The sequence below is a fragment of the Blastomyces dermatitidis genome, assembly GCF_000003525.1.
Source record: "Blastomyces dermatitidis ER-3 genomic scaffold supercont1.6, whole genome shotgun sequence".
Taxonomy (NCBI): domain Eukaryota; kingdom Fungi; phylum Ascomycota; class Eurotiomycetes; order Onygenales; family Ajellomycetaceae; genus Blastomyces; species Blastomyces dermatitidis.
The window spans coordinates 531,362-559,103 of NW_025544779.1; the positions used below are offsets into that span (position 1 = coordinate 531,362).

General features: G+C 29.8%; 3 protein-coding genes across 3 annotated transcripts; 1 reads left to right on the plus strand and 2 right to left on the minus strand.

Annotated features, from left to right (window-relative positions):
- Positions 1 to 9,752: 9,752 nt before the first annotated feature.
- Positions 9,753 to 9,944, minus strand: BDCG_17190 (uncharacterized protein; the record flags this gene model as incomplete). The annotated part of the gene is made up of 1 exon (XM_045426336.1): positions 9,753 to 9,944. A coding segment is annotated over one exon (192 nt), but the record flags the coding sequence as incomplete, so codon positions are not given.
- A 6,299-nt stretch (positions 9,945 to 16,243) lies between these two features.
- BDCG_17191 (uncharacterized protein) lies at positions 16,244 to 16,842 on the minus strand (the record flags this gene model as incomplete). The annotated part of the gene is made up of 1 exon (XM_045426337.1): positions 16,244 to 16,842. Exon 1 carries the CDS (start codon positions 16,664 to 16,666, stop codon positions 16,244 to 16,246), a length of 423 nt encoding a protein of 140 aa, XP_045281393.1. The 5' UTR covers positions 16,667 to 16,842.
- Positions 16,843 to 17,800: 958 nt separating this feature from the next.
- On the plus strand, positions 17,801 to 18,655 carry BDCG_17192 (uncharacterized protein; the record flags this gene model as incomplete). The annotated part of the gene is made up of 1 exon (XM_045426338.1): positions 17,801 to 18,655. The coding sequence occupies exon 1, from the start codon at positions 17,891 to 17,893 to the stop codon at positions 18,653 to 18,655; it is 765 nt and encodes a 254-aa protein (XP_045281394.1). The 5' UTR covers positions 17,801 to 17,890.
- Between the last annotated feature and the right edge of the window lie 9,087 nt (positions 18,656 to 27,742).

Below are 27,742 nucleotides of genomic sequence, written 5' to 3' on the forward strand. Positions count from 1 at the left end.
CTGTTTATAAGATGTCAATTAGAGAGTTTTAACTAGACTGACTACTGAGATTATGAATTTCACATTTGATCTCATTTGATCTGATCTCAATCATTTCTAGATGTGAATCCTGCTGAGACTAATCATTAAATAAACATGTAAAGTGACTATATATCAGATCTCAAAATGAAACCATGACTTGAAAAAAATGAGAAAGTGATCTCATTTGGTCTCATTTAGTTTCATTCTTAGTATAAAGTTACTATTTTTAGACATTTTAAGGTTTTTTTTAGACTATTTTTAATTTTTTAAAAAGTAACACTTTTTGATAACACTCAAATGAGATTTAAAGTCATTTAAAGTAATAAAAATAATTTAAATTGAGAAGTGAAAATCATGATTTCATTTGAAAAATGTGATAAGAGTAGACAGTAAGTCTCACTAAGACAGTATGAGACTACTATCTAATGTTAGAACTGTGTAATAAAATCTGTCAAATTGACAATGAGACTATCAAAAATTCTGATTCTGATCTCAGACACGGTCACACAGTCAGTCTAGTTTTAACTGAGTCAACTATTAATATAAAACAAATCTAAGTAGCTAACTAACTAGAAATGAAAAGGTTGAGTCATCTTCCTGCATCAGTGTTGACATAATTCACGTGATCTTGATAATGTTCAATTATTCCACTATTCATTCTACTTTATCTCAGTAAACTCAGTCACTTCACTCTGAGCTAACTCAATCTGAACTACTGCTACTTTCTGTCAAGTTCTACTAATATCTGAGTTAATCAACTGTTACAGAGCTTATACTAAATTTAAATAAGATATTCTCAGCAAACTCTTTATAAAGTATCTGAGAAAAAACAGTTTCTGTTTATTAGTAATATAAGAATAATTTACTTTAATTATAATATTTAAGATAGAATTACTGTATAATATTACTTATAGATTATTTCTCTATTATCTTGAAGAATTAATTTTTCAATTTTATATTAATTAATATAATTTTTATCTGAAAATATATATATTCTGAGTATGAAGTATCACATTGAAAACTGCTACTATAATTTTAAATATAAGAATAATTTACTAATTTTTTAATCATGATTATATCTAGTCATTCAATATCTTGATCTTGCTATTAAAACATCTATTCAGTTATCAGAGACTATAGTCAAAGTACTGAGTGTATTTTTCAGTAACTTTTAATAACTTCTGATAACTTCTAATCTCTTGACAATCTCACACAGTATAGATATGCTATAACTTGTTATAAGCTATATCAGATCAGATAGTATTGATAAGTAACAGAATGTTATTCAGTATTATCTTCAATAAATACTTTAAGACTTATATTCAGATTCTCAGTGTACTCTTCAGTTATACATAGAACAAGTCTGTATACTTTAGTACATGATATATGAATATAGCAACACTTTATTCATTGTCAGAACTGACTATGAAAAGAGTCTTATTCTTCAATTCTATACAATTCTGACAGAAAAGATAATCTATCTTAGAAAGAATTAACTTCTATTTAATATGAATAGAATGAACACTTCTGTGAAGAAATGCTGCAGCAGGTGCAATTTAAGTCACATATCTGTATTTAAACAGCTACTCACTATAAATATTATCAAGACATCTCAAGGCAATAGTCACAGTGCTATAAAGATCTTCATTTCTCAACTATTTTACTGTAATGTTTCGATAACATGAGATAATTTCAACTGTCTTTTCTATCAGTTATAAGGCATTGTAGACAGATGCTGTGAGTCATGATAATTTAATTATAAACAAGCTTATAAGATATTGATATCAGTATCAGTAATCTCAAATTCTGAAGAAGTATTAATAGATTCAAGCTCTGTTAACTCACTGTCTAATATGTTATATTCATCATCTACATTATTGAGAGACTGTATTGATTGTAGAGAGAATTCATCTTTAAGTAATAAAGAATATTAGCTGAAGTATGTCTGATATTGAGTGTCTTGAGATTCAAAAGATATACTGTCTTTTATCAATGATTATAATATGATGAGAAGAGATAGTAAGTTATAAAATAGCAGAGATGATAACAGAATGACTAAGAATTTAAAAAATATTGATTTAGTAATGATCAGATAGATATTTAGAGTAAATATATAATTTCAAAGTCAATTGAATATTTTATATAAGTGAAGTTGATTTTTTACATATAATGAAACTGTTTCTTCTCAGACTCTCTATAAGATATTAGATTGTGAGTATAGACTGGCTGCTGAGACTATGAATTTCACATTTAATTTTATTTAATCTGATCTCATACATTTCTTGATATAAATTCTGCTGAAACTAACTATTAAAAAAACATGTAAAGTAACTATATATCAGATCTTAAAATGAAACTATAACTTGAAAAAAATGAGAAAGTGATCTCATTTAATTTCATTTAGTCTCATTCTTAGCATAAAGTTACTATTTTTAGACATTTTAAGGTTTTTTTTAGACTATTTTTAATTTTTTAAAAAGTAACACTTTTTGATAACACTCAAATGAGATTTAAAGTCATTTAAAGCAATAAAAATAATTTAAATTAAGAAGTGAAAATCATGATCTTATTTGAAAAATGTGATAAGAGTAGACAGTAAGTCTCACTGAGACAGTATAAAACTACTATTTAATGTTAAAACTGTGTAATGAGATCAGTTGAATTGATAATAAGACTATCAAAAAATCTGATTCTGATCTCAGATATAATCATATATAGACTGACTATCAGAATTATAAATTTCACATTTAATCTTATTTAATCTGATCTTATACATTTCTTAATATGAATCTCACTAAGACTGACTATTAAAAAAACATGTAAAGTGACTATATATCAGATTTTAAAATGAAATCATGACTTGAAAAAAATAAGAAAGTAATCTCATTTAATCTCATTTAGTTTCATTCTGAATATAAAGTTACTATTTTTAGATATTTTAAGGTTTTTTTTTTAGACTATTTTTAATTTTTTAAAAAGTAACACTTTTTGATAACACTTAAATAAGATTTAAAGTCATTTAAAGCAATAAAAATAATTTAAATTGAGAAGTGAAAATCATAGTCTTATTTGAAAAATGTGACAAGAGTAGACAGTAAGTCTCACTGAGACAGTATGAGACTACTATCTAATGTTAAAACTGTGTAATGGAATCAGTCAAATTGATAATGAGACTATCAAAAAATCTAGTCCTGGTCTCAGACACAGTCACACAGTCAGTCTAGTCACACAGTCAGTCTATGTGAGCATGTGTAGACTGGCCGCTGGGACCATGAATTTCACATTTGATCTCATTTGATCTGGTTTCATACATTTCTTGACGTGAGTCCCACCAGGACCAAGCCTCAAAAAAATCTGAAAATGGACCATTTCTGAGAGAAATGGTGTGAAAAATGACCAGATTTAATTCAAGAACAGTGAAATGAGAGTAATTTTCCAGGATAAACTGTGAAAGATGATCATTCTTTCAAAATCAGAATAAGACTGAGACTGAAGATTAAAATCAGTCTCATTCAGTTCATTCAGTGATTACTTATATAATCAGAATTTGATAATAATTATTAATAACACTCATGAAATAACTAAATACATTCTTGTGCAAGTTTATTCTTCACTTTCTCATGAAAACTACACTTCTCTGATATACTGTGATCAGAGATATTAAACTGTCTGATAATTTCATGTTTTATAATTATAAGTTTCTTGATTGTTTCTTCTTATAATTATTCTCAGTAATAGTGATAAATATCTTGACTTAAGTTGAACTTTCACTTCAGTCTCACCTCTGTCAATGAAATTGCTAGAATATCACATATCATCAGTGTAACAGTTGAATATATACTCTCAACAATTTTTCATAACTCTAGAATTGATTTAATATGTAAATTCATCAGATCATTTTGAAGATAGTAGTCAAATTCAGTTTTATAAGTATATAGTTTTGTCTGATTTTCAGTTGTAATTAATATATACAAGTTCTGTTTCAAAGTTAGTATTATAGTTCTATATGATATGAAGTATTATCAAAGATCATTACTTACTAGAGAATTGTATTTCACTGTCTTCACATCTTAAATATCTACTCATTCAAATCTCTGATAGTTGATATTATAGTAGTCTCAGACTAATTTGACATATGAGTCTTATTTCTTCTCTGTTCAATCTTGAGAAGTGTAGATATTAATTCAATGAGAGAAATCTAGTAGAGCTGCTATAGTATAGTACTCTGCAAAAGATTGTTCTGTTTTACTGTAGTAATATATTAGTTTATTTCTTACAGTAACAATAGCCTGTGCTATAGCATTATCTCAGACTGAATTTCTTTTTAAGTAATTTAACTGCTTCTCAAGATAAGTAAATAAACTGTTATACACTTATCAGACTGACTGCAGCATTGATGTATAAGTGATTAAGACTGTCTTTATTATCTTATAAAACTGAAACAGTAAATCAATCACATATTTCAACTGAGTTCACTTTATATTAGAAAGTTTCAATATCTGAATCTTTTTCTAATCAGAGTATTGCACTCAATAATCAATCATCTAACACAATTGAAGAGTCTGAACAGTTATTTTATATATTGAACTTTACTGTGTTCTAACATTCTGTATCATATTCAGTGATGTGACTGATTTATTTATTTATTGAATATCATGAAATCATTATTATTATTTAGAAGAGATATAAATTATATTAGTAATATTTCAAATCTATGATATTTAAATTATTAGTCAATCTATTCAAAATTAACAGTAGTATTATTAAAAAGCATTATTAAAAAGCAATATTAAAAAGTATTATCAAAAAATATTATCTTTTGCAAAGTGAATGCAAAGATTACTTAAGTAACTACTTTTATCTCATTCTCATTTCAAGAATCAGTCATCTTATTATTCTTTGTCTCAATGTTAAGATTCTTTATCAGTGTTTGTATCACAAGTTAAATCATATGAGTAATGCAGAAAATATAATCTTATTTATTATTTCAGAAATGCAAAGTCAATTTTTGCTTTAAGCTCTTCATTATAGTGTAGTTATTTGCAGCATTATCAGTTGTAATTGTAAGAAGACTGAAACTAATATCTCAATAGTTATTTTTAATCACAGTTATTAATATCTCTGTTATATAATTCTCAGTATGACTACTGATCAATGATTCAAATTCAATTAATGTCTCTTGATAAGTTCAGTTCTCATCAATGTAATAACATATAACTCTTATAAATACAAGATTATTTATACTAGTTCATGCATTCACTGTGAGAGACACTCTTCAATGATTCTTCAACTCTGATTCTAGATATTATATATTAACTTTGTAGTATGTCTCAAGATTGAACTGAAGACAGAATTAATGTGAAATATGAAGATTTGAATTAAGCATTTGAAGAAGTGTTCAGAATTCGAGGTTTTCAATTGATTGAAGAGAAAGATTCAGAGATATACAGAGACAAAGTAATTATTCATAGAAGTTATTAGATAAGAGTTATGAAATCAGAGTACTGATATAGAGTTGTTTTTACATAATTTTCTTCAAATTAGAAAGTTAGTATTATTAAAAATCATTATCTGATAGAGTAACTTATCAGCTCAGTAGTAATTTTCTGATTATTTTTCTTTTATTATCTGCATTCTGATGACTTCAGATGTTAAGAAATTTCTTCAGAGCTATGATCAGTTTATGATGAATATTTCTGAATAAAGTTGCAGTAATTGTAGTAGAGAGATAACTCTTCAGTAATCTGCAATACAATCTGTTAATAATTATTTCATAGTTCATCTCAATATTTGTGTTAAGTTCTTCATAAATTTTGTGACCTGAAATCAGATGTGAAGAATGAAGTGATCATTCATTATAATTGAAAGAGAGCATTCTGTGTTGAATTGTAAATAATATAGACTTTGTAATTCACAGTGATTTCTTGAAAAGTTTGTGAATCTTCAATAGAAGTAAAAGAAGTAAATTCAGAAGATATGATAATAATTTGAGAAAGATGATAATTTATTTTCAATAACTGATCACTGATGTGTGTAAGAAGAATTAATATAAGAGAAAATAATCTTATTTCTTAGCTTAGTTATAATTTTAGTACTAACTCAGATTGAATATTATTGATGTATAAAAGTAAATAAATAATCTTGATTAATCTCTATCATATTTCTTGAAATATATTAATATTGTGAAAGAGAGTGTTACTAAATTACATTATCAGATAATATTATTAAAAATATATTAATATTATAAATATCAATGTTGAAAAAATATTAATACTTATACATTATAGTGATTTGTGAATCATGATAGTTAAATATATATATATATATATATATTATTCCTGACTTGATTACAACTTGTACAATAATTTTTAAAAACTCAAAATTAATTTCAATTATTAATAATTATGAACTTACAACTAAACTAACTAATATAAAAAGAAAAAAACTTTTTCTACTTATTATCTTTCTTCTCTTTCTCATTCTTCTTATCATTCTTCATAATTCACTTCTCATTCTTCTTCTTCTTCTTCTTCTTATCTGAGATAATAATCATCTTAAAATCTCTCTTCACTACCTTCTCAGAAGAGAGTTCTCACTGCTTCTTCTCAGCCAGGTCAATCTACATCTCAAAATCCCGCATTTCCTGATCTACTGTCTCAGGTTTCATCTCAGTGATAAGCAGATTGACATGCTCAGAGAGCAGAGCTGTCTTCTCAATATTCTGAATCATGAAGTGTATTCAAGACCTAAACAAGGTCTTAATCTCCTTCTTCTCTATCAGCTTCTGCTAATTAATTAGAGAATAGAAGTATTATTAAAAATTGTTATCTCTCAATAAATAAAAAACTTATCAGTTTTGACTTCTTTATCTCTTACTTTAATATTCTCTTAATCTTCTTCTATCACTACTTATTTATAGTAACACTCTTCTTCTCTCTTTCTCTCTTTATCTTAATCTTAAATTATTCTCAGAACTTCTTCTGATTTCACTGCTACTGTATAAGACTCTTCACTGTCTTCTTCTTCAATCTCTTACAGATGATGTTATCTGCATTATTTCTATACTTAGTTCAGTCTAAATCTATCAGAAGTGTTACTTAAAATTATTATTATTCTACTCTCTTACAGAGCCTCTTCAAGACATTATAATATGTCTTACAATCTGTCTCTTCTTACTTAAACATCTTCTTCTTCTCTCTCTTTAATCTGTGACAGTGCTCACGCGCCTTGATGATTCACAGAATCACAGAATATTTAAAGAGAGATGACATGATTGATTTCAGTGAGTGTTAAAGAGAAGTGAAAGTAGAAGAGACAGTTAGAAATAATATAATAATAATGATGATAATGATGATGATGATGATAATAGTAATAATGATAATAATAATAATAATAGTAATGATGATAATGATGATAATGATAATAATAATAATAATAATGATAATGATGATGATGATGAAAGAGAAAGTGCATTGAAATATATTACTGACTTATCAAATATAAAGAGACTTAAAGAAAATATTAACAGCTTTCAGTGATGTACAGAAACAGCTACAGTGTTATATAGTAATATCATCTTTATTCAATACATACACTGTTGATATTCTTTGTATGCAGTTATTATATAATCTATATCAGAGATACATGTAGAAAACAGATCTTTATTACTAGAATAAATGATTGCAGTAATTCTCTGTTTTCATATTATAAAGATAAGTTATTCTTATTTCTTTCTTCTCTCTTTTCTCTTCTTCAATCAATCACTAATTTCAAGCTGGTATGAAAACTATTAAAACACTCTCAGAAACTCTCAAATTGAAGAGTATAGACTAATTAAATTTCAAATATAGAAGAAATCAAATTATCTTCTATAGATTCAATTATTCATTCTCTCTTAAATAAAACAGTAGTTGCATTCTCTTCTCTCTCTCTCAATCAAATAAAACATGGCCTGTGAAAAGTGAGTATCATGCTAGGTCATAATAATCAACATAGTCTCAGCATACAGAGCTGTATATGCACAGTGTATACTGAACTGAAAGACTATGTGAATTATAAATCAGCAGCAGCATTTCAGAGAGAGCTGTGTAGTGTGAGAAAGCTGTAACTCTCAGTCATATATGCAGAGAGTGAATCACTGTAGTAAGTACATGTATATTAAAGTAATACTTTTTAATAACACTCAGTCTCTGATATAATGAAAATAGAGTCTCTCTGTGAGATCTGTTTCTATCAAAAGTCAGAGAATCTTATATTTCTCAAAATCATCTTCACATGTCTTATTCATGAAATTAATGAGAGAAATCATCAATTTCAGTATTCTGTTCTTGATATTATTTAAGTGATAGCAGAGTTCACTCTGATCACACTTTTTAAGTGTATATTTTCTAATTATTCATATTTATATAGATATATACTGATTATTTGTTAGATAATGTTAAGATAATAACTTATTATAACTATGTTATTCTTACTATGAGAAATACATGATTAATAATAAACATTATAAAGATTCTGAAGAGTGAGTATTTTAAGAATACTGCAGCTCTGTAATCTTGATTTTTTTTTATTTTTATTTTTTATTTTTTTCTTTTTCTTTTCTTTTTTTTTTTTATTTTTCTTTCTCTTTCTGTCTTTTTCTTTCTCTTCTTTTTTTCTTTCTCTTTTTTTTTTTTTTTTTTTTTATTGTGATTTTTTCTTGTTGTTTTATTTTTTATTTTTTTATTATTTTTTATATTTTACATTTTTTTTTTAATTAAAATGATATTAATTATAATCTGTGTTTAGAAAAGTAATAATATTTGATAACACTCTCTATTGAATTTTCAATAAATGAGTACTATGTTATAATATTATGTAAGTGAGAAATGATTTCAAGGTCTTATTTAATGTCATTTTCAATAATGAGATCAGAATGAAAATGTGACTAAGAATTCAAATATATTCTTTATCTGAGACTAGATTTTTATTTGAAAAGTGAATCTGAGATCTTTAATATTTGAAATAATGAGATTTGAGATCAATGTGATGAATACAAATCATGATCAGAAGTAATACTTTTAGACAACATAATAACTGTAAAGTTTGATCCTGGTTTCAGATATAATCATACAGTCAGTCTAAGCATGTGTGAAGTCTCTTATTAATTCAGAAGTTAGCAGGACTTGACAGAAGTCTAAAGAAGTTTAGTTAATCATGCTAATCTGAAAATATTGAGAAGAGAGGCTGAGTATGCTGAGATAAGTTCTACTATCTGATACATCTCATTCTCTTTTCACTTATACATCAGCTTCAGAATCATCTGAGAAAGGAGTAAAATAATGTATTCTTGATGATCTAGTGTCTCCTCTAATGCATTGCCTTTCTAATGGCTGAATACTAATAATTTGCTCTGATCAGTGAACTCAGACATGGTGCTTCTTATCTGAGTGTGAATCAGTCTTGATAAAACTATCAGAGTAATTCAATAACTTCTTTAATATGTTATCTTTGTGATTGTCTGAGGCTAGGAAAGAGGTTGACTCTTGTCAATTGAGTGAGTCATCAGCAATGTCACTTTGGCTTGAGTGAGCCTTCTTGATGAGGTCATTGGAAAAATCCGACAGTTGAAGTGATGATGAGATAACATTGACTGAGGAGGAGTTGAACAGGATTCATTTGTCCCAGTTAATGTCATTGAGACCAGAGACAGTGAATGACAGAGTAGAAAAACCAGCAAACTTCTCACTTACTGCATTCTTAGAGAGATCATCAGACACAGGGAAGAGGGGCACAGGTATGAGCATTGAAAGAAGGTGCTGAGACTCTTCACCTGACTGAGGATCAGAAGTGCATGCTTTCAGAAGATGCACTGTGTGCAGCTGAGATGAGAGAGAATCATTGACAGGTTCAGGGGAGGTGGTATTGTACATGAAGATAGCCATGTTATGAGATGAGATGATGAAATGCTCTTCTCCTCTCAATCTTGATTCAGGACTGAAGCAGTGGATTGCTTCACATCTTGCTCATCTGCTGAGAACACTCTAATATAGTTTTTCCTCAGAAGTCAGTGAAGTGATGTCTCATTCTCAAAACTATAGTTCTCTACAGAAAGTTAGGGAATTTGCAAGAATGCTGATGAAGATGAACTCTTAGAGAGTGTCATGAACTTGTATATAATGATAATAAAATGAAACCTCATGCAGTGCTGACATCTCTGAGAAGTGTCAGAATTCTGAGTGAAAAGACAACAAAAACTGAAGTCTCATGCAGTGTCAGCATCTCTGAGGAAGTGAGCTTCTTGAGAAGGTGAGTCTCATGCAGAGTTGGTATTCTTGAGGAAGTGAGCCTCTTGAGAAGTGCCAGAATTCTGAGTGAAAGAGCAATAAAAAGTGAAATCTCATGTGATGTCAGATTCTCTTGAGAAGTAAAGCTTCTTAAGAATGTCATATTTTTGAACTATTAGTCACTGGAGTAAAATCCCTGAGGGACATCATAATCTCAGTAGAGAAGATCACAAAATTAAAAGCCTGTAAGGAGTCAACACTCATCAGGGAATGATGTTATGCTGAGTGAAAAAGTCACAGAAAAGATGTCATGAGAGTTGTCATATTTTTCAAGTGAATAATCACAGATAATGTCAGGAAAAAGAGATTATACACTACTGAATATCATCAATATTGTATTACTATAATATTTCTCATCATCATCAGCTTACTACAACACTCATCTAATACTTGCTTATGCTAGCTCTCTTGACTTGCACATATATTTTACTATAAATAGCTCTATCTTTTGTATGAAATAGATATATTAGATAGTGTATAGATAATATAACAAGCAGATCTTGATATAAATAAGATTCATATGTCTTCAACATATTCATCTGTGACACTCAATCTGACAGTTATGAGCCTGGTAAGCAGCATCTGAAGAGAAGTGTGATACACTGATCTCAATTCTCATTTGAATTTGACAATAATCATTTGAACTGAGATGATTGATTCTTATTTATATACAGTCTGATCTAATTGACTGTTATACTCAATTCTCAGTAAGCAGTATCTGAAGAGAAGTGTGATACATTAATCTCAATTCTCATTTGAATTTGACAATAATTATTCAAACTGAGATAATTGATTCTTATTTGTATACAGTCTGAAATACTTGACTGTTATATTATATACTGATTTCAATTCTTATTCAAACTGATAACTATCATTCAAACTGAGATAATAGATTCTCACTAGTATATGTTCTGATATACTTGACTGTTATATACTCTGATTTCTGATCATATTCATAAATACTTGAACTGATTCCTCAATTCATTCAATATAACTGATATAACAGACAAGACAATGTCTAGTGCAACTGTACATCTTAGCATTTCTGAAGATTGAAAACTTTGATACAAGTATATACAAGGATATGTAAAGAATAAGAAGATATCAGACTTCATCAATCTTAACAAACCTGATATCTTCTCTGAACTAGAAGAATCTCTGAAACCTGAGTATTCAGATAAAGTCACTGCGGAGGTCAAGATAGCATATGATATCAAGGTCACTGCATGGAAAATCAAATATATGAAATATGAGAAATTGAATGAAGATATGACAAAGATACAAGATGTTATATAAAGAACAGTAAATATCACAGAGCTATAACATATATGCAGTGAGAATGATGATATGAAGAAGATTATTTATTCATTAAGAGATAGACTCTCACTCACAATCACAGATTATCAAGATAATGTGAGAACCTGATATCATGATCTCTGTAAAGCACTGAAAAACAGAGATATAGAGAAGTGATTAAATAACTGATCACTCATTAAAGATGATATTAAAGAGACAGATATAGCTGAACAGTTCAACTTGAAGAAAGACTTCTTAAATGTGAATCTAGCTATTGATGCAGAATATGTACAAGCATGAATAAAGAATATCTGACATGATAAAGATGTCATATCTTTGATTGAGTTAGTTAAGAACTTCAAGAAAAGATATAGAGAAATGAGTATTCTCAAAGAAGATAAACCTATGAACTTTGCTATTCTTAATCAAAGATCTCAGCAATTATCACCAGTGATATTCAGAAACTGCATCTGCAGAGCCTGTCATTGATACACTCAGTACTACTATCTCAATTCATCAAAGAAGCCATCTGAATGAAAGGAAAATAAGAAGAAGAGAACTCAGATTGATCAAGCTCTTAAAAATCAAGAATTGAAGAGATGTGTTAATCATGCAATATCTAGAGATTTATTCATGAATACAGATATAATAGATGTTAATGAAGCAGTTCTAGAAGAAATGATTCTGAAGCAATCAGTTTCTAAATCTATCAATCATCAATCTATCAATCATCAATCTATTGATTATCAATCTATTAATCATCAACCTATCAATCATCAATCTATCAATCAACAGATTCAGAAAATATCAATGAACTCTTCAAATTCACACTTCTATCTCTGAAACTCCTGGATCTTTGATACTGGCGCGGAACAGCATATATGTAATAATCAAACACATTTCCTATTCTTTACACCTGTGAATGAGAATGTGAAAGTCTATACAGGCGATTTCAGCACTAAAGTTGAAGATTATGAAACTGTTAGAACTATCATGATAAATGAAGCAGGAAAGCAGTTCAATGTCAAACTCATTAACACAGCTTATATTCTGAATTTCCATACAAATATCATCACATGAAAATCATGTTTTCATATAGAAGGCATCTATTATGATGAAAAAGACTTCAGATTGTGAAAACACGCAGATAATACAATCTTTGCATGTATTGAAGTATTTGAGAGATTACTAGTTACAGAATATAGTGATATAACTGTTTTCTCAACTATATTGAAAAAATCCACTATCAAAGTCAAAGCAGCTATCACATCACACACATCTAACATCACTATATCTGAAAAAATGATATCTTCAAATTCTTCAACTTCTACAAATTCTTCTTTCAATCTATCAATATGCATAAAATCTTCTCAAAAACCTAAGATCTCTATAGCTACTCAATCAACATGATATAAGAGATTAGAACATTCATTGAAAATTATCATTCAAAAGCTTGTAAATAATACAACTGGTATTTAAATCATCAATCTAGAAGATGCTGAGAATGAGCTTATCACTGAGCTTTGTAAACTCTGTCATCTATCTAATATAAAAAATCAAATATCTAGACATCTTCATATTAGATCTTAAACATTATTCAAATATCTACATGCAGATATCACACATGGCCCTACACAGTGCTATAATAATGAGTGTTATCTCATATATTTCATGTGTGATTATCTACATTTTCATATAGCTATAACAGCTATCTGAAAATCAGAAATCTGAAAAGCTCTTAGACAAGCTATCAATTGAATTAAATGTTAATTCAACTGTACTATAAAGATTATTCATATCAACAATGATACTACAATCAAGAAAGCAGATAATTTCATAAATTGAGTGAATAATGAGGGTCTAGAGATGAAGTATTCTTCAGAGTATATTCATGAGCAAAATGATGCAGCAGAGCGAGCAGAAGCAATATTAATAACAAAGACAAGAACTCTACAGATAAAATTCCTTCTATCACAATCACTTTTTCCTGAGATTGTACTTACTGTCATCTACCTAGCAAATCAAATCTCTACTAGAATTCTAGATTGAAAGTCACCTCTACAAGTATTGAAAGAATTTCTACAAATCAAACCTCACTTCTGTGCTCATCTTCAAATCTACAGATGTCACATCTATGCAAAGATACCAGATGAAGTTCTCAATAGAAATCACTCACAGAAGCTAGATTTCTGAGTATATATTGAATATCTAGTTGAATATGATTCTACAAACATCTATTGAATTTAAATTTCACACTTAGAACAGATGATAAGAGCAAGAGATGTGATGTTTGATGAGAATAGAAAATTCAACTCAGAAGACCTGTACATTGAAAGATAACTAAGAGATTGAGTATTTAAGAAGGTGAAGCTTCTATATATGAAAGTTCAAGAATCATCAATGACTACTATAAATCAATTGAAAGAGATTATAGATGCAGATATTAATGTTTTTCACTCTGAAGAAAATGCTCAAAGCTCTGAAAAAATAGAGGAGGAAAATAATGTTTCAATTCTTTCTACACCAGATTCAACACCAGATTCAATGCCAGAGTCAACAGATTTCAATGTTGATATTAATACTCATTCAGCTGTGATAGATAATTGAACACAGAACATTGCATCTAGAGCTTATAATATCAGTGCTGATTTTGATGAAGCTAATATCATTGAAAGTTACAGAATATGAAAACACAGAGCTGCTCATCTTGTGACAGTTTCAATTGTCAAAGACAATTCTTATTGAATAATCAATGAGACATTCTCTCAATCACATTCAGACTTCTACAAGTCACAATATTTATTTTCAAATACTGTTTTCACAGTTATCAACAATACAGCTACATCAACAGCATTTATATCAACTTCAAGAATTTATAGATCTCAAATGTCAGATTCACTGAATCACTGAGCAGATATCAAAAAACACTTACATTATGAAGAATTTGAGAACACTGCTAAGCAGAAATGAAATAGTATATCTCTGTAGAATACATATGAAATTACTAGCAGATTACAGAGAGATGTTTCAGTTATTTCTCTATAATGAATATTTATCTACAAATTCAATGATGAAGGTTTTCTTTTAAAATACAAAGCTCACATCTGTGTATAAGAAGATCTTCAATTAACTACAGATCTCACTACAAAAGCTCATACACTAGCTGTCAGAGATCTCTGAATCTTGTTAGCTTTAACAGCAGTATTTGATCTAGATGCAGAATAGCTAGATGAAATTAATATCTTCATTAATAGTGATATTGATGAGTTAGTATATATGAAACTATCTGATGAATGATGAAAGTTGAAGAGAATGCAAAATTTAAAGTATATAAATCATATGCTAAAACTTCTATAAGCACTATATAAATTATACAGATCACTTCTTCTCTGGTTAAATGAACTATCTTTAATATTGAGAATACTAGACTTCATCTCAATGTCAGAGAATTGATGTCTCTTCTCTAATAATTAATTAATTATCTTCTTCTATGTGAATGATATTGTCATTCTATCATGATAAGAAGATTTGAAAGAAAGAGATCAACTAATCAAAGATCTTAAAAACACATATAAGATCTGACAGATGAGAGATTTGAAATGATTTCTCAACATACAAATAATATATGATTATCTCAACTTGAAGCTCTGACTATGTCAGAATGTCTATATTAATAAGATAGTTAATACATATCATCTCACACACGTCTGCAAGGCATATACATCACTAACTAGTGCACTGTTAGAGTCTTTTAATAAGTCAGTCATATCTGTAAAAATTCATCATTATCAATAATGTATCAGCTTCTGTATCTACTCAGCAGTGATGACTCACTCTGATATCATATATACAGTGAGTAAACTAGCTACATTCATGATAAATTCATTGAAATATCACTCATTAGAGATGAATAGAATGATATCTTATCTACATGATACAAAGAATCTTGCTATTTAATATAATGATAACATTGACAGATCTCTATAACTTGATCTCAAACCTGATATTATCAAAGCTATCAGTGATGTCTCTTTCACAGATAATTCAGATTGCTGCTCTATATAAGAATATATCTTCAAACTATTCAGTGAGACTGTTGATTGAAAATCAAATAGACAGATAATTATAACTACATCTATCACAGAAGCTGAGCTTGTTACAATCTTACAAGCTGATAAGAAGTCTATCTGATAAGATAGATTCTTTCAATATATTTAATTTGAACCTGATTATAAGATCTGTATTCAATGTGATAACTGTTAAACTGTTGACATTCTTACAAAGAAAGACCTCTCTATAATCACAAAGCTCTGTCATATTGATATATATGGAAGCTGGCTCTGAGAACATGTTCAATTCAGTGATATTACAGTTGATTGAGTGCCTACGGCTCAGATGCCAGTGAATGGCCTCACTAAGACTCTACCATGTCAGAAACATACAGAATTTGTCAAGATGCTAGACCTAGTTGATATATCAGATATCATCAAGTTATAAGCAGAATAATGATATAAATTATCTATCTTGATGTAATCTCTACAGATTCATCTACACTCTTTTTATTACAGCTTCATTTACACATTCATTTACATATATGAGTTCTAGTCAGAACCTCTCAACCGCTCCACCACGAACTCGCTCGATTTTTCGAATAAGAACCCGCCGATAGATCCATCGAAAAGCCCTCGATCATACGAGCATTTTGACCCCATCGCCGACCGCATACCCCGTGTGGTGGTGGAGTTATCCAGCCAAACGTGAACCGGACGTTGTTCGAAGCTCCTGTGTGGGATTATCCCCCGTTCTCCCCTACCACACCACAACCCCGGGCCAGAGTGCCATACAAATTGTAAGGTGAAGTGACCTAGCCATATGCACCAATCTTCTCGATTTTGGAAGACCCCCGACCTGTAGTTGTGGAGATATCCGAGGAGCGACCTCCGCGAAAACCCTGTCCATCTTTGATGTTCCAAAACACCAACGCCAAGTCTCACCCTCGTACCGCCCTTCTCAATCTGGCCCATCCCCGGCAGAAAAATACAAAAAGATACCTCGGCGATAATATCAAGCACATAATCAACGGACTCTTCTGAAGTGCAACCTCCACGGTCCGCCGCCAGTGTATCTAGACTTCAACACCAAGTCTCACCCCTGTACTACCCCTCTCAATCTGGCCCATCCCCAGCAGAACGATACAAAAAGATACCTCGGCAACAGTATTCAATACATAATCAGTGGACAACGAGTCAACAGCACACCAACAACTATAAAATCAGTATACCCCAAGGTCTGACTGAGCCTTTGATCCCTGCACAGTGAGATATATTAAATCTAGTTTTAATACCTCAATATTCAATAGATTCTGCAAGGGATTGAGAACAGCAACACTAGGTTTCTATTGAATTTGAGAATTAACTCTATATTGATATAATCATTGACAAAGTCTTCTATTTTGAGATATAAATAACCAGTTCCTCTACATCCCGCTGGCAATATTTATATTATCATATAGAAACAGACTTATATTCTCTATAATATCAAGACTCTGAAGAGGGAAAGTCTTGGTAGAGAGTATACAGTAGTGCATATCTTAGCAGTTTCTATCTCATTCTTCTGCAGCAGTTAATGCAAAAAAAAAAAAGATCTTAGAAATAGTTTTTTACTTCTCTTGAAAAAGTAAGATGTTTTTCTCTGGGTTTTATACAATATTCTTACAAAGAATTAAAAACAGAGTTATTTTCTATCATAATTTCATATTCTTTTAAGTAAGAATTACTTTTTCAGTGGCTGAAGAGCTTTCATTAATACTTAATTCTTTTTTACACTCTTTATTAACTGATTTGAGTTGCACACTTGTTGTGTGAGGAGAATTGGATGATTTAGAATAAAATTGAATAGTTTTAATCAATTTCTCTGCAAAAAATTAATTTATTTTTTGTCAGTTTTTCTCTTAAAAACTGTCATATCATCTGATTTATTATCAATTGATATCATACTTTTCCTCACTGTATCCCAAGAAAGAGATTGTAAAGATTTTATTGATTTATCTTAAAAATCAATTTTAGTTTATTAGATTCTCTTCAAAAATCTAACCTAGTTACTGAACTAGTGTGAAAAAAATCAGGTGTTTTATACACAAAAGTCTTTTATTCTTCTTTTGAAACAGTCTGACCAACTTTTCAATTGAAAACAGACTTAGAAATATCTCAATTGAAACAGTCTGACCAACTTTTCATTGAGTGAAAACAATGAGTTCAAAAATACACTCAGTTGATGTGGAAAAAGATGCTTTCTCAAATGCTATTCCTGAGATTGAAATTCTGAAGAGAAGAAAGAAAGAAGAAATAGAGAAACAACAAGTTCTTGAAATACAGGAACTTGAAAAAGCAAGCAAGATTCTTGAAAAGCAGTGTCTGAGTGAGATGAATGAAGAAGTTCTGTTAATTCTTCATGCTCAGGCCAGACAACTACAGGAGGTGATCAAGTTCAAACTTGGAATCTCAAACACAGTTCAAAAAACCTTGAAAATTCCTAGTACAATCACTGACTCTTCATCTTACTCTTCTTCTTCCTTTCTTCCTACTTCTTCTTCTTCTTTGAATCAGAAGAAAACATATGCTCAAGCAGCTGAATCTGCTGTCTCTAAACCTGCTGTCTCAAAACCTGCTCAAAATCCTGAGAAAACTGAGAAGAATACTGCTCATGCCTCTATTCATAGAAAAGTGAAAAAGAAAATGCAAAAAGAGAAAAACTTCCAAATCTCTAGAAATAGAAGACTCATTCTCAAAGTCTCAAACCAGGACATTCTGCAAAGAAACAAGCTAAACTCAAATCTCATTTTCAGAATCAGAAATGAAATTAATCAGCAGTTCTTTTCTCAGTTGATGACTGATATTGAAGTTCAAAAACCAGTTATAGCTTCAATTGAGTCATCATTCTTTGAAAACTCTATTATTCTGACTACAATGCCTGAATTCAGTGCTGAATTCCTTATTCAGAATGAGAATCTCTGAAAGTCAGCAGTAGAATCATTGCTAAACACAACAATTCTATCTGAAAGAGATGAAAAGTGGGGCAAATTCATTCTTCATGATATTCCAGTTGAAATTTTTGACTGTGAAGAAGAAATGCTACTTCTCAAAAATGAATTGAAAGAATACAACTTCATTCAACTGAGAAAGGAGCCTGTATGACTAAATTCAATTGAGTTCAGACAAAGCAGGAGAAATGCCTCTGTTCTAGTATATACAAAAACACTTGAACAGTCAAAGATCTCTGAAGTAAGAGTAGCAGGTTTGAAAATGAGAGTTCATGAATACAAAGACTCAAGAATGAATCTCAAAGCTCAAACACAGTGTTCAAACTGTCAAAGATATGGACACTTTGCAATCTCATGTTTTAGAGACTCAAAATGTGCATTCTGTGCCAGAGATCACAAAACTAGTGAGCATAAATGTGAAACATGCTCAAAAAGAGGTGAAATTTGTCAACATACTCTGCTTAAGTGCTCTAATTGCAAAGAAAAACATGCATATAGCTCAAAAGAATGTATGTTTGCTTCTAGAACTCAAAAGAACTGGAGAAAAGATGAAGCTCAAAGTCAATCTAGAACTGAAGAGAAGAGTCAAGCCAGTAAACTCATAACTGCAAGCTCAAAAAGAAGAAACTCTCAATTATCTAAGTCTTCAAACTCCAATTCTCCAGCAAAATGTAAACAGAATTTGAATCCTCAAACTTCTGTTAAGATTAGAGAATTGAGAAATGACTCTGATGATAAACTAGATATAATGCAAGCAGTTGAGATTCCTACTTTTCAGAACAGTTATAATCTACTATCTAATGATAGTGATTAGATTCTTCTCTACTCTCTTTTAGTATGAATATACAACAAAAACAATAAAAAAAGTTTAAAAACTCTTCAAAAATCACATTTATTCAAAATAATGTGGATAGAAACTCAAATTGCATTTATTCTTGTCTTCAAATTGCATTTGAATAAAAAGTTGATTTTATACTGCTTCAGGAGCCGAATTTTGATGCTGAGCAAAAATATGTCATTTCTCATTCAAGCTACTACTGCTTTTTACCTCAAAAGTCTGAGATAAAGTCAAGAGTAGTGATCTATGGAAGAAAGAGATCAAGATATCAATTTAATCTAAGATTTGATATCATGTCTGACCCTGATATTCTGATGGGTGATATTATAGATAAAGAAAATGAGTTTGATACTATACAGCTCATAAATATCTATAATGAAAAGTCATTGAAGAAAAATAACAATACCTGGACAATTGATAGAGGATTTCTGAACATAACTCCATCAAGAAACTCTATAATTGCAGGAGATTTCAATGCACATCATCCCTGATGAAATTCAGAATGCAAGAGAGCAGTGAGAGCTGATAATCTGATTGAATGAACCTTTGATCATTCAATAGATTTGGTTAATAAGTCTGATCAACAAACATTCTTTAGAAAAGGCATGAAACAGAAGTCTATTATAGATCTAACATTCATGTCATAAAATCTAATGAAAAGAAGACTTATAAACTGGTTTATTGATTCAAATGAGACATCAGGATCAGATCATGAGATTATTCAATTTGATATTGAACTGAGTGAAAAACAAATGAGTGAAAATCCTCTTCTCTCTAATCAGTATAACTTTGAAAAAGCTGATTGGAAAGCAGTTGAAGAAAGCATAAAACTGTTAAAATCTGAAAGACAGAATGAGCTATATTGGAATTCTGGTCAAGATATCTCAAATGAAATACTTGAGAATAGAGTGAAGCTTATTACATCTATCATTCTAACAAGTGTTAGAGATAATATTTCAAAAAGAAAATCTTCTGAGTATTCAAAACCTTGGTGGAATGAGAATATCTCATCTAAAAGAAAAGAATTAGCTACTGCTAGAAGAGATTGAAAGAATGATGTAATATCTGATGAAGAGTTCAAAACTGTCAGAAATGAATATTTTTCAGATATTAAAAGAGCTAAAACAGACTGCTGGAATAAATTTCTTGAAGAAGCACAAGAGAAGGAAGTTTTTAAAGCTTTTAACTATACTAAAACAAGAAGTGTAGCAAAACTTCCAGCTCTAGAATATGAGTTTCAGAATGAATCATATACAGCAAACTCTTTTGAGGAAAAATGTCAAGCTTTCATGAGAATTCTCTTTCAGAACTCACCAGATTCAGATTCAGATTCAGAGGAAGAGAATATATCACTTCTCAACTACATTGATGAAAATGACTGGGAATGGCCTGATCTTACACAAGATGAATTAGAGTCAGCTATCTTCTCAAGTTCTGTTAAAACTGCTGCAGGTTCTGATTCAATTAATCACTTGATTATTCAAAATACATATTCCTACTTAAAGAATGAATATTTTGAGCTCTTTTTCAATCTCTTGAAAAATGGATATCATCCTGAATGCTGGAGAGAAGCCACTGGAGTGATTCTTGCAAAACCTAATAGAAAAACTTCAATTCCTAAGTCATATAGAGTAATATCTCTATTGAACTGTTTAGGAAAGGTTTTAGAAAAGATAATAGCTACTTGACTATCTTTTATAAGCTCTATAGATGATTCTCTTTTATTCAGTGAACAAATGAGAGGTAGAAAACAGTGTTCTGCAATTGACACTGTTCTCTCAGTTGTTCATGATATTCAAATAGCAAAGCATGAGGGTCTGGTCTCAACTGCAGTTTTTATTGATATAAAAGTAGCATTTGATCATGTTTCAAAGTCAAAGTTAATTCAGACATTGAAGATATTAAAACTGTCACTTTCCCTAATAAAATGGGTTAACTGTTTCATGTCTAAAAGAATTATACAACTCTTCTTTGATGAAATGAAACAAGACAAGACTGAGATAAAAATAGGAGTACCACAGGGGTCTTCAATCTCACCCATTTTATTTGCAATATACACTGCATATCTATTCAAAAATAGAAATATGAGAATAGTGCGATCTCCGAGTTATGTGGATGATATTGGTCTTGTCTACAGCTCAAAAACTATCAAAGAGAATTTGAAAGTAATTAAAGAAGCTGCAAAGGAAATCTTTGTTAGAGCAGATATCAATCAAATTCAATTTGATATGGATAAAACTGAGTTAATTCATTTCTTTCCTAGATTCAATGAGAAAGAACTATCTCTAACTCTTTTAAATAGAGAGATTAAACCCAGTGTAAATGTCAAATGATTAGAAGTATGGTTAAACTCTAAGTTGAATTTTAAATATCACATTCAACAAAGAACTGTCAAGGCAGAAAGACTATTGAACAACATAATCAGACTATCAAATACAGAGAGGGGTCTATCCTTCCAGGCTATGAGACAGTTATATATAGCCTGTATTACATCAGTAGCTGATTATGGAGTTCAAGTTTGATGGAATAATCAAGGGAATTTCACTGAACTCTTTCAAAGTCTGCAAAACAGAGTCTTGAGAAGAATTCTGGGAGCATTTAAATCATCTCCTATTAAAGCAATGGAAATTGAAGCTTCAATTCCTCCTCCTACTATTAGATTTGAAAAGGCCTGTATGAACTATGCTCTGAGAGTTGTAAAGATGAGCTCAAATCATATAATCAGAGAAAGAGTCTCTTCTTCATTTCTATCAATTAACTCTGGAAATGAACTGGATTGGAATAGATTTCTTGATTGGAATGAAAATAATTCTTCAAAGAAAATGTCTTCTCAACTGTACAGACTATGCTCTCTGATTAAAAATCAATTTTCTTCTTTAAATGTTGAAAAAGTTGATCATGAGAAGTTATCTCTCTGGAGAAAAAAGCTTGAATCTCTTATAGACTTACAAATAAGTGAACTATCAAAAGAGAAAGAATATGAACAGCATTTGAAGAGAATTTCTACAATCAATATAAAAGACTCTATTCTGATTTATTCAGATGGCTCAAAAAATGAGAACTTGAATAGATTAAGTGCAGACATTGCTTATACTGAAGATAATATTAATTTTATCTCAGATTTCTGAAATCTAGGCTCTGAATGTGAAGTCTTTGATGCTGAACTATTTGCAATAGTGAAAGCTTTCAAACTCATTAAAATAAAATCTCATAAAAGAGGAAATTGTTTGAAAGAGGCATGGATATTCTCTGATAGTCAAGCTGCTTTAAAAAGACTTAGAAATAGTCAGATTCATAATGATCAAATGAATCTTGAACTGATCTTAAACTCTGTTTTAAAAATTCAAGAGAGAAGAACATCAAAGCTGAGAATTCATCTGCACTGAGTTCCTGCTCATATGAATATTCATGACAATGAATTGCCTGATTCAGCTGTAAAAAAGAGTGCAGAATTAAGCAGATCTATTCAAAAAATTGTGTCCTGGTCTTTTATAAAGAGAAAAATAAAAGAATCTTGTTTAGACAAGTGAAATGAAAGCTGGCAGAAACAAAAGAAGAGTATACATTATTCAAGATTTGAAATAAAACCCAAGTGGAAATCTTGTTCAATTAAATGTAAAAAGAAAATATTCTCATCTATAATACAGCTGAAACTAGGACATGGCTATTTCAAATCTTATATACAAAGATTTGATGATAGATTTGACTCAATAGAATGCTCATTCTGCAATACAAATGAGAATCCTGAGCATATTATAATGCACTGTGCATTATACAATAGTCTCAGAGCCAGATTGAAAGAGAAGTATGATCTAAATCAATTAAATATGAGATTCTTATTCTCAACTGAGACAGGAATTAAATACTTAATAGACTTTCTATCAGAAACTCAAGCAGCTATAAGAAAATGGCTAAATTCAGAATTATCTGAATATGAAGAGGAGGAAATCAATCAGATATAGTCTGTTAAAACAGCTATACACTCTCTTTTAAGAATTTGTTTTGTTATAGTCTCTCTTTACTTTTTCTTTTTCTGTATCTTTTTCTTTCAATTTCTTTCTATCTATCTATTTAATGTGTCTATCTTTGAGACTGTGTTCTTTCTCTCTTTTCTTTTGTCATGATATTGTCAAATGGTTTCAAAGTATCAAAAGATGTTAAAACACTGCAATTTGTAAACAGTTTTTGTATTCTGAGCTGGAATTTTCTGATTTTGCATATCTGAAATTGATGAATGTACAATAGTTAACTTTACAGACATAGAAAAAACCCTGAGAACTAAAGTTCTCAGGTAGATGTCATAGTCTCTGACTGCATACATCTATAATTGAAGAATAATAATAATAATAATAATAATTCATTTACATATTCATTTACACTTTCATTTACATGTTACATTCACTGAAGGGGGTGTGTCAGGAAAAAGAGATTATACACTACTGAACATCATCAACATTGTATTACTACAATATTTCTCATCATCATCAGCTTACTATAACACTCATCTAATACTTGCTTATGCTAGCTCTCTTGGCTTGCACATATATTTTACTATAAATAGCTCTATCTTTTGTATGAAATAGATATATTAGATAGTGTACAGATAATATAACAAGCAGATCTTGATACAAATAAGATTTATATGTCTTCAACATATTCATCTGTGACACTCAATCTGACAGATAATGACAGTTCTTGAGGTGGAAAGATCAACTTGAAATCTTATCAATTCTTGGAATTTTAGAGTTCAGCAAGCACCATAGCATTGAGTGTGTTTGAATTTATATATGAATAGATTGTAGATTCAGTGGCTGCATCATGACACAGACTTGTGAAAGCAGTCAATAAAGCTTAGAGTAGATTTATGTTTCAAAAAGAGCTTAGTGATAATTTCAAATTCATTGTAATTTACAACAAACAAAATCTTTCATTATCTCAAATCTGCTCAAGTGTCACTTGCTTTCTCTTCTTCCCTGCTCTAGACTTCTGATGTTTCATGTAGTTCTCACTCATTGTTCAGGAAGAAGAAGGATAATGTTTCTCCTGTTTCTGTAAGAGCTATGTTTTTTTTCAGAATTGTACCAGACATGTCACTCACTATATCTTTGTCTGGTGATGAAAAGTGACTGTTCAAAGCATCAGACTTGTTAAAATTAATTGTAAAGTACTGATTGTCTTCATGAATAAGGAGGTAGATGCCTTTGCAGTGACAGTCATTGAAATAGCTATATAGCATACATAGACTGACCGTGTGACTGTGTCTGAGACCAGGATCAAACTTTACAGTTGTCATGTTGCCTAAAAGCATTACTTCTGATCATGATTTGTATTCATTACATTGATCCCAAATTCTGTTATTTTAAATATTAAAGATTTCAGATTCACTTTTCAAATAAAAATCTAGTCTCAGATAAAGAATATGTTTGAATTCTTAGTCACATTTTCATTCTGATCTCATTATTGAAAATGGTATCAAATGAGACTATGAAATCATTTCTCACTTACATAATATTATAACATAGTGCTCATTTGTTGAAAATTTAACAGAGAGTGTTATCAAATATCATTACTTTTCTAAACACAGATTATAATCAATATCATTTTAATTAAAAAAAAAAATGTACAATACAAAAAATAATAAAAAAATAAAAAACAAAATAACAAGAAAAAATCAAAATAAAAAAAAAAAAAACAAAAAAAGAGAAAGAAAAAAAGAAGAGAAAGAAAAAAAGAGATAGAAAGAGAAAGAAAATTAAAAAAAAAAAAAAAAGAAAAAGAAAAAAATAAAAAATAAAAATAAAAAAAAATCAAGATCACAGAGCTGCAGCATCTTCAAAATACTTACTTCTCAGAGTCTTTACAATATTTATCATCAATTATGTATTTCTCACAGTAAGAATAACACAGCTGCAATGAGCTATTATCTTAACATTATCTAATAAATAATCAGTATATATCTATATAAATGTGAATAATTAGAAAATATACACTTAAAAAGTGTGATCAGAGTGAACTCTGCTGCTACTTAAATAACATCAAGAGCAGAACACTGAAATTGATGATTTCTCTCATCAATTTCACAGACAAGATGCATGAAGATGATCTTGAAAAATATAAGATTCTCAGACTTCTGATAGAAATGAATCTCACAGAGAGACTCTATTTTCATTATATCAGAGACTGAGTGTTATCAAAAAGCATTACTTTAATATATATGCACTTACTGCAGTAATTCATTCTCTGCACATGTGACTGAGAGTTACAGCTTTCTCACACTGCATGACTCTTTCTGAGATACTGCTACTGGTTTGCAACTCACACAGTCTCTCAGTCCAGCATGCACTGTGCATATGCAGCTCTATATACTGAGGCTGTGTTGATCATTATAGCCTGGTGTGATACTCACTTTTCACAGGCCATGTTTCATTTGATTGAGAAGAAGAGAAGAAATGCAACTGCTGTTTTATTTAAAGAGAGATAGATAATTGAATCTGTAGAAGATAGAAGATAATTTAATTTCTTCTGTATTTGAAATTTGATTAGTCTATACTCTTCAATTTGAGAGTTTCTGAGAGTGTTTTAATAGTTTTCATATCAGCTTGAAATTAGTGATTGATTGAATAAGAGAAAAGAGAGAAGAAAGAAATGAGAATAACTTATCTTTATAATATAAAAACAGAGAATTGCTGCAATCATTTGTTCTAGTAACAAAGATCTGTTTTCTATATGTATCTCTGATACAGATTATATAATAACTGTATACAAAGAATATCAACAGTGCATGTATTGAATGAAGATGATATTGCTATGCAATACTGTAGCTGTTTCTGTACATTGCTGAAAGCTGTTAATATTTTCTTTAAGTCTCTTTATATTTGATAAGTCAGTAATATATTTCAATACACTTCTTCTTTCATCATTATTATCATTATCATTATCATTATTATCATCATCACTATTATCATCATTACTATCACTATTATCATTATCATCATCATCATCATCATCATTATTATCATCATCATTATTATTATTATATCATTTCTGGCTATCTCTCCTGCCTTCATCTCTCTTCAACACTCACTGAAATTAATTATATTATTCTTCTTCAAATATTCTGCAGTCCTGTGGACCATCAAGACGCGTGAGCATCATCACAGATTGAAGAGAGAGAAGAAGAAGGTGTTTAAGTAAGAGAAGACAGATTGTAAGATATGTTATAATACCTTGAAGAGGCTCTGTAAGAGAGCAGAATGATAATGATTTTAAGTAACACTTCTGATAGATTTAGACTGAACTAAGTATAGAAATAATGCAGATAGCATCATCTGTGAGAGATTGAAGAAGAAGATAGTGAAGAGTCTTATACAGCAGCAGTGAGATCAGAAGAAGTTCTGAGAATGATTTAAGATCAAGATGAAGAGAGAGAGAGAGAAGAAGAGTATTACTGTAAATAAGCAGCAGCAGAAGAAGATTAAGAGAGTATTAAAGCAGAAGACAAAGAAGTCAAAACTGATAAGTTTTTTATTTATTAAGAGATAATAATTTTTAATAACACTTCTGTTCTCTAATTGATTAGCAGAAGCTGACAGAGAAGAAGAGAATTGAGATCTTATTCAGATCTCAAATGTACTTCATGATTCAGAACATTGAGAAGACAGCTCTGCTCTCTGAGCATATCAATCTACTTACTGCTGAGATGAAACCTGAGACAGCAGATCAGAAAATGCAGGATTTTGAGATGCAGATTGACCTAGCTGAGAGAAAGCAGTGAGAACTCTTCTCTGAGAAGACAGTGAAGAGAGATTTTGAGATAATTATCATCTCAGATGAGAAGAAGAAGAAGAAGAAGAAGAATAAGAAGTGAATTGTGAAGAATAATAAGAAGAATGAGAAAGAGAAGAAAGATAATGAGTAGAAAAAGTTTTTTTCTTTTTATATTAGTTAGTTATAAGTTCATAATTATTAATAATTGAAATTAATTTTGAGTTTTTAAAAATTATTGTACAAGTTGTAATCAAGTCAGAAATAATATATATATATATATATATATTTAACTATCATGATTCACAAATCACTATAATGTATAAGTATTAACATTTTTTCAACATTGATATTCATAATATTAATATATTTTTAATAATATCATCTGATAATATAATTTAGTAACACTCTCTTTCACAATATTAATATATTTCAAGAAATATGACAGAGATTAATCAA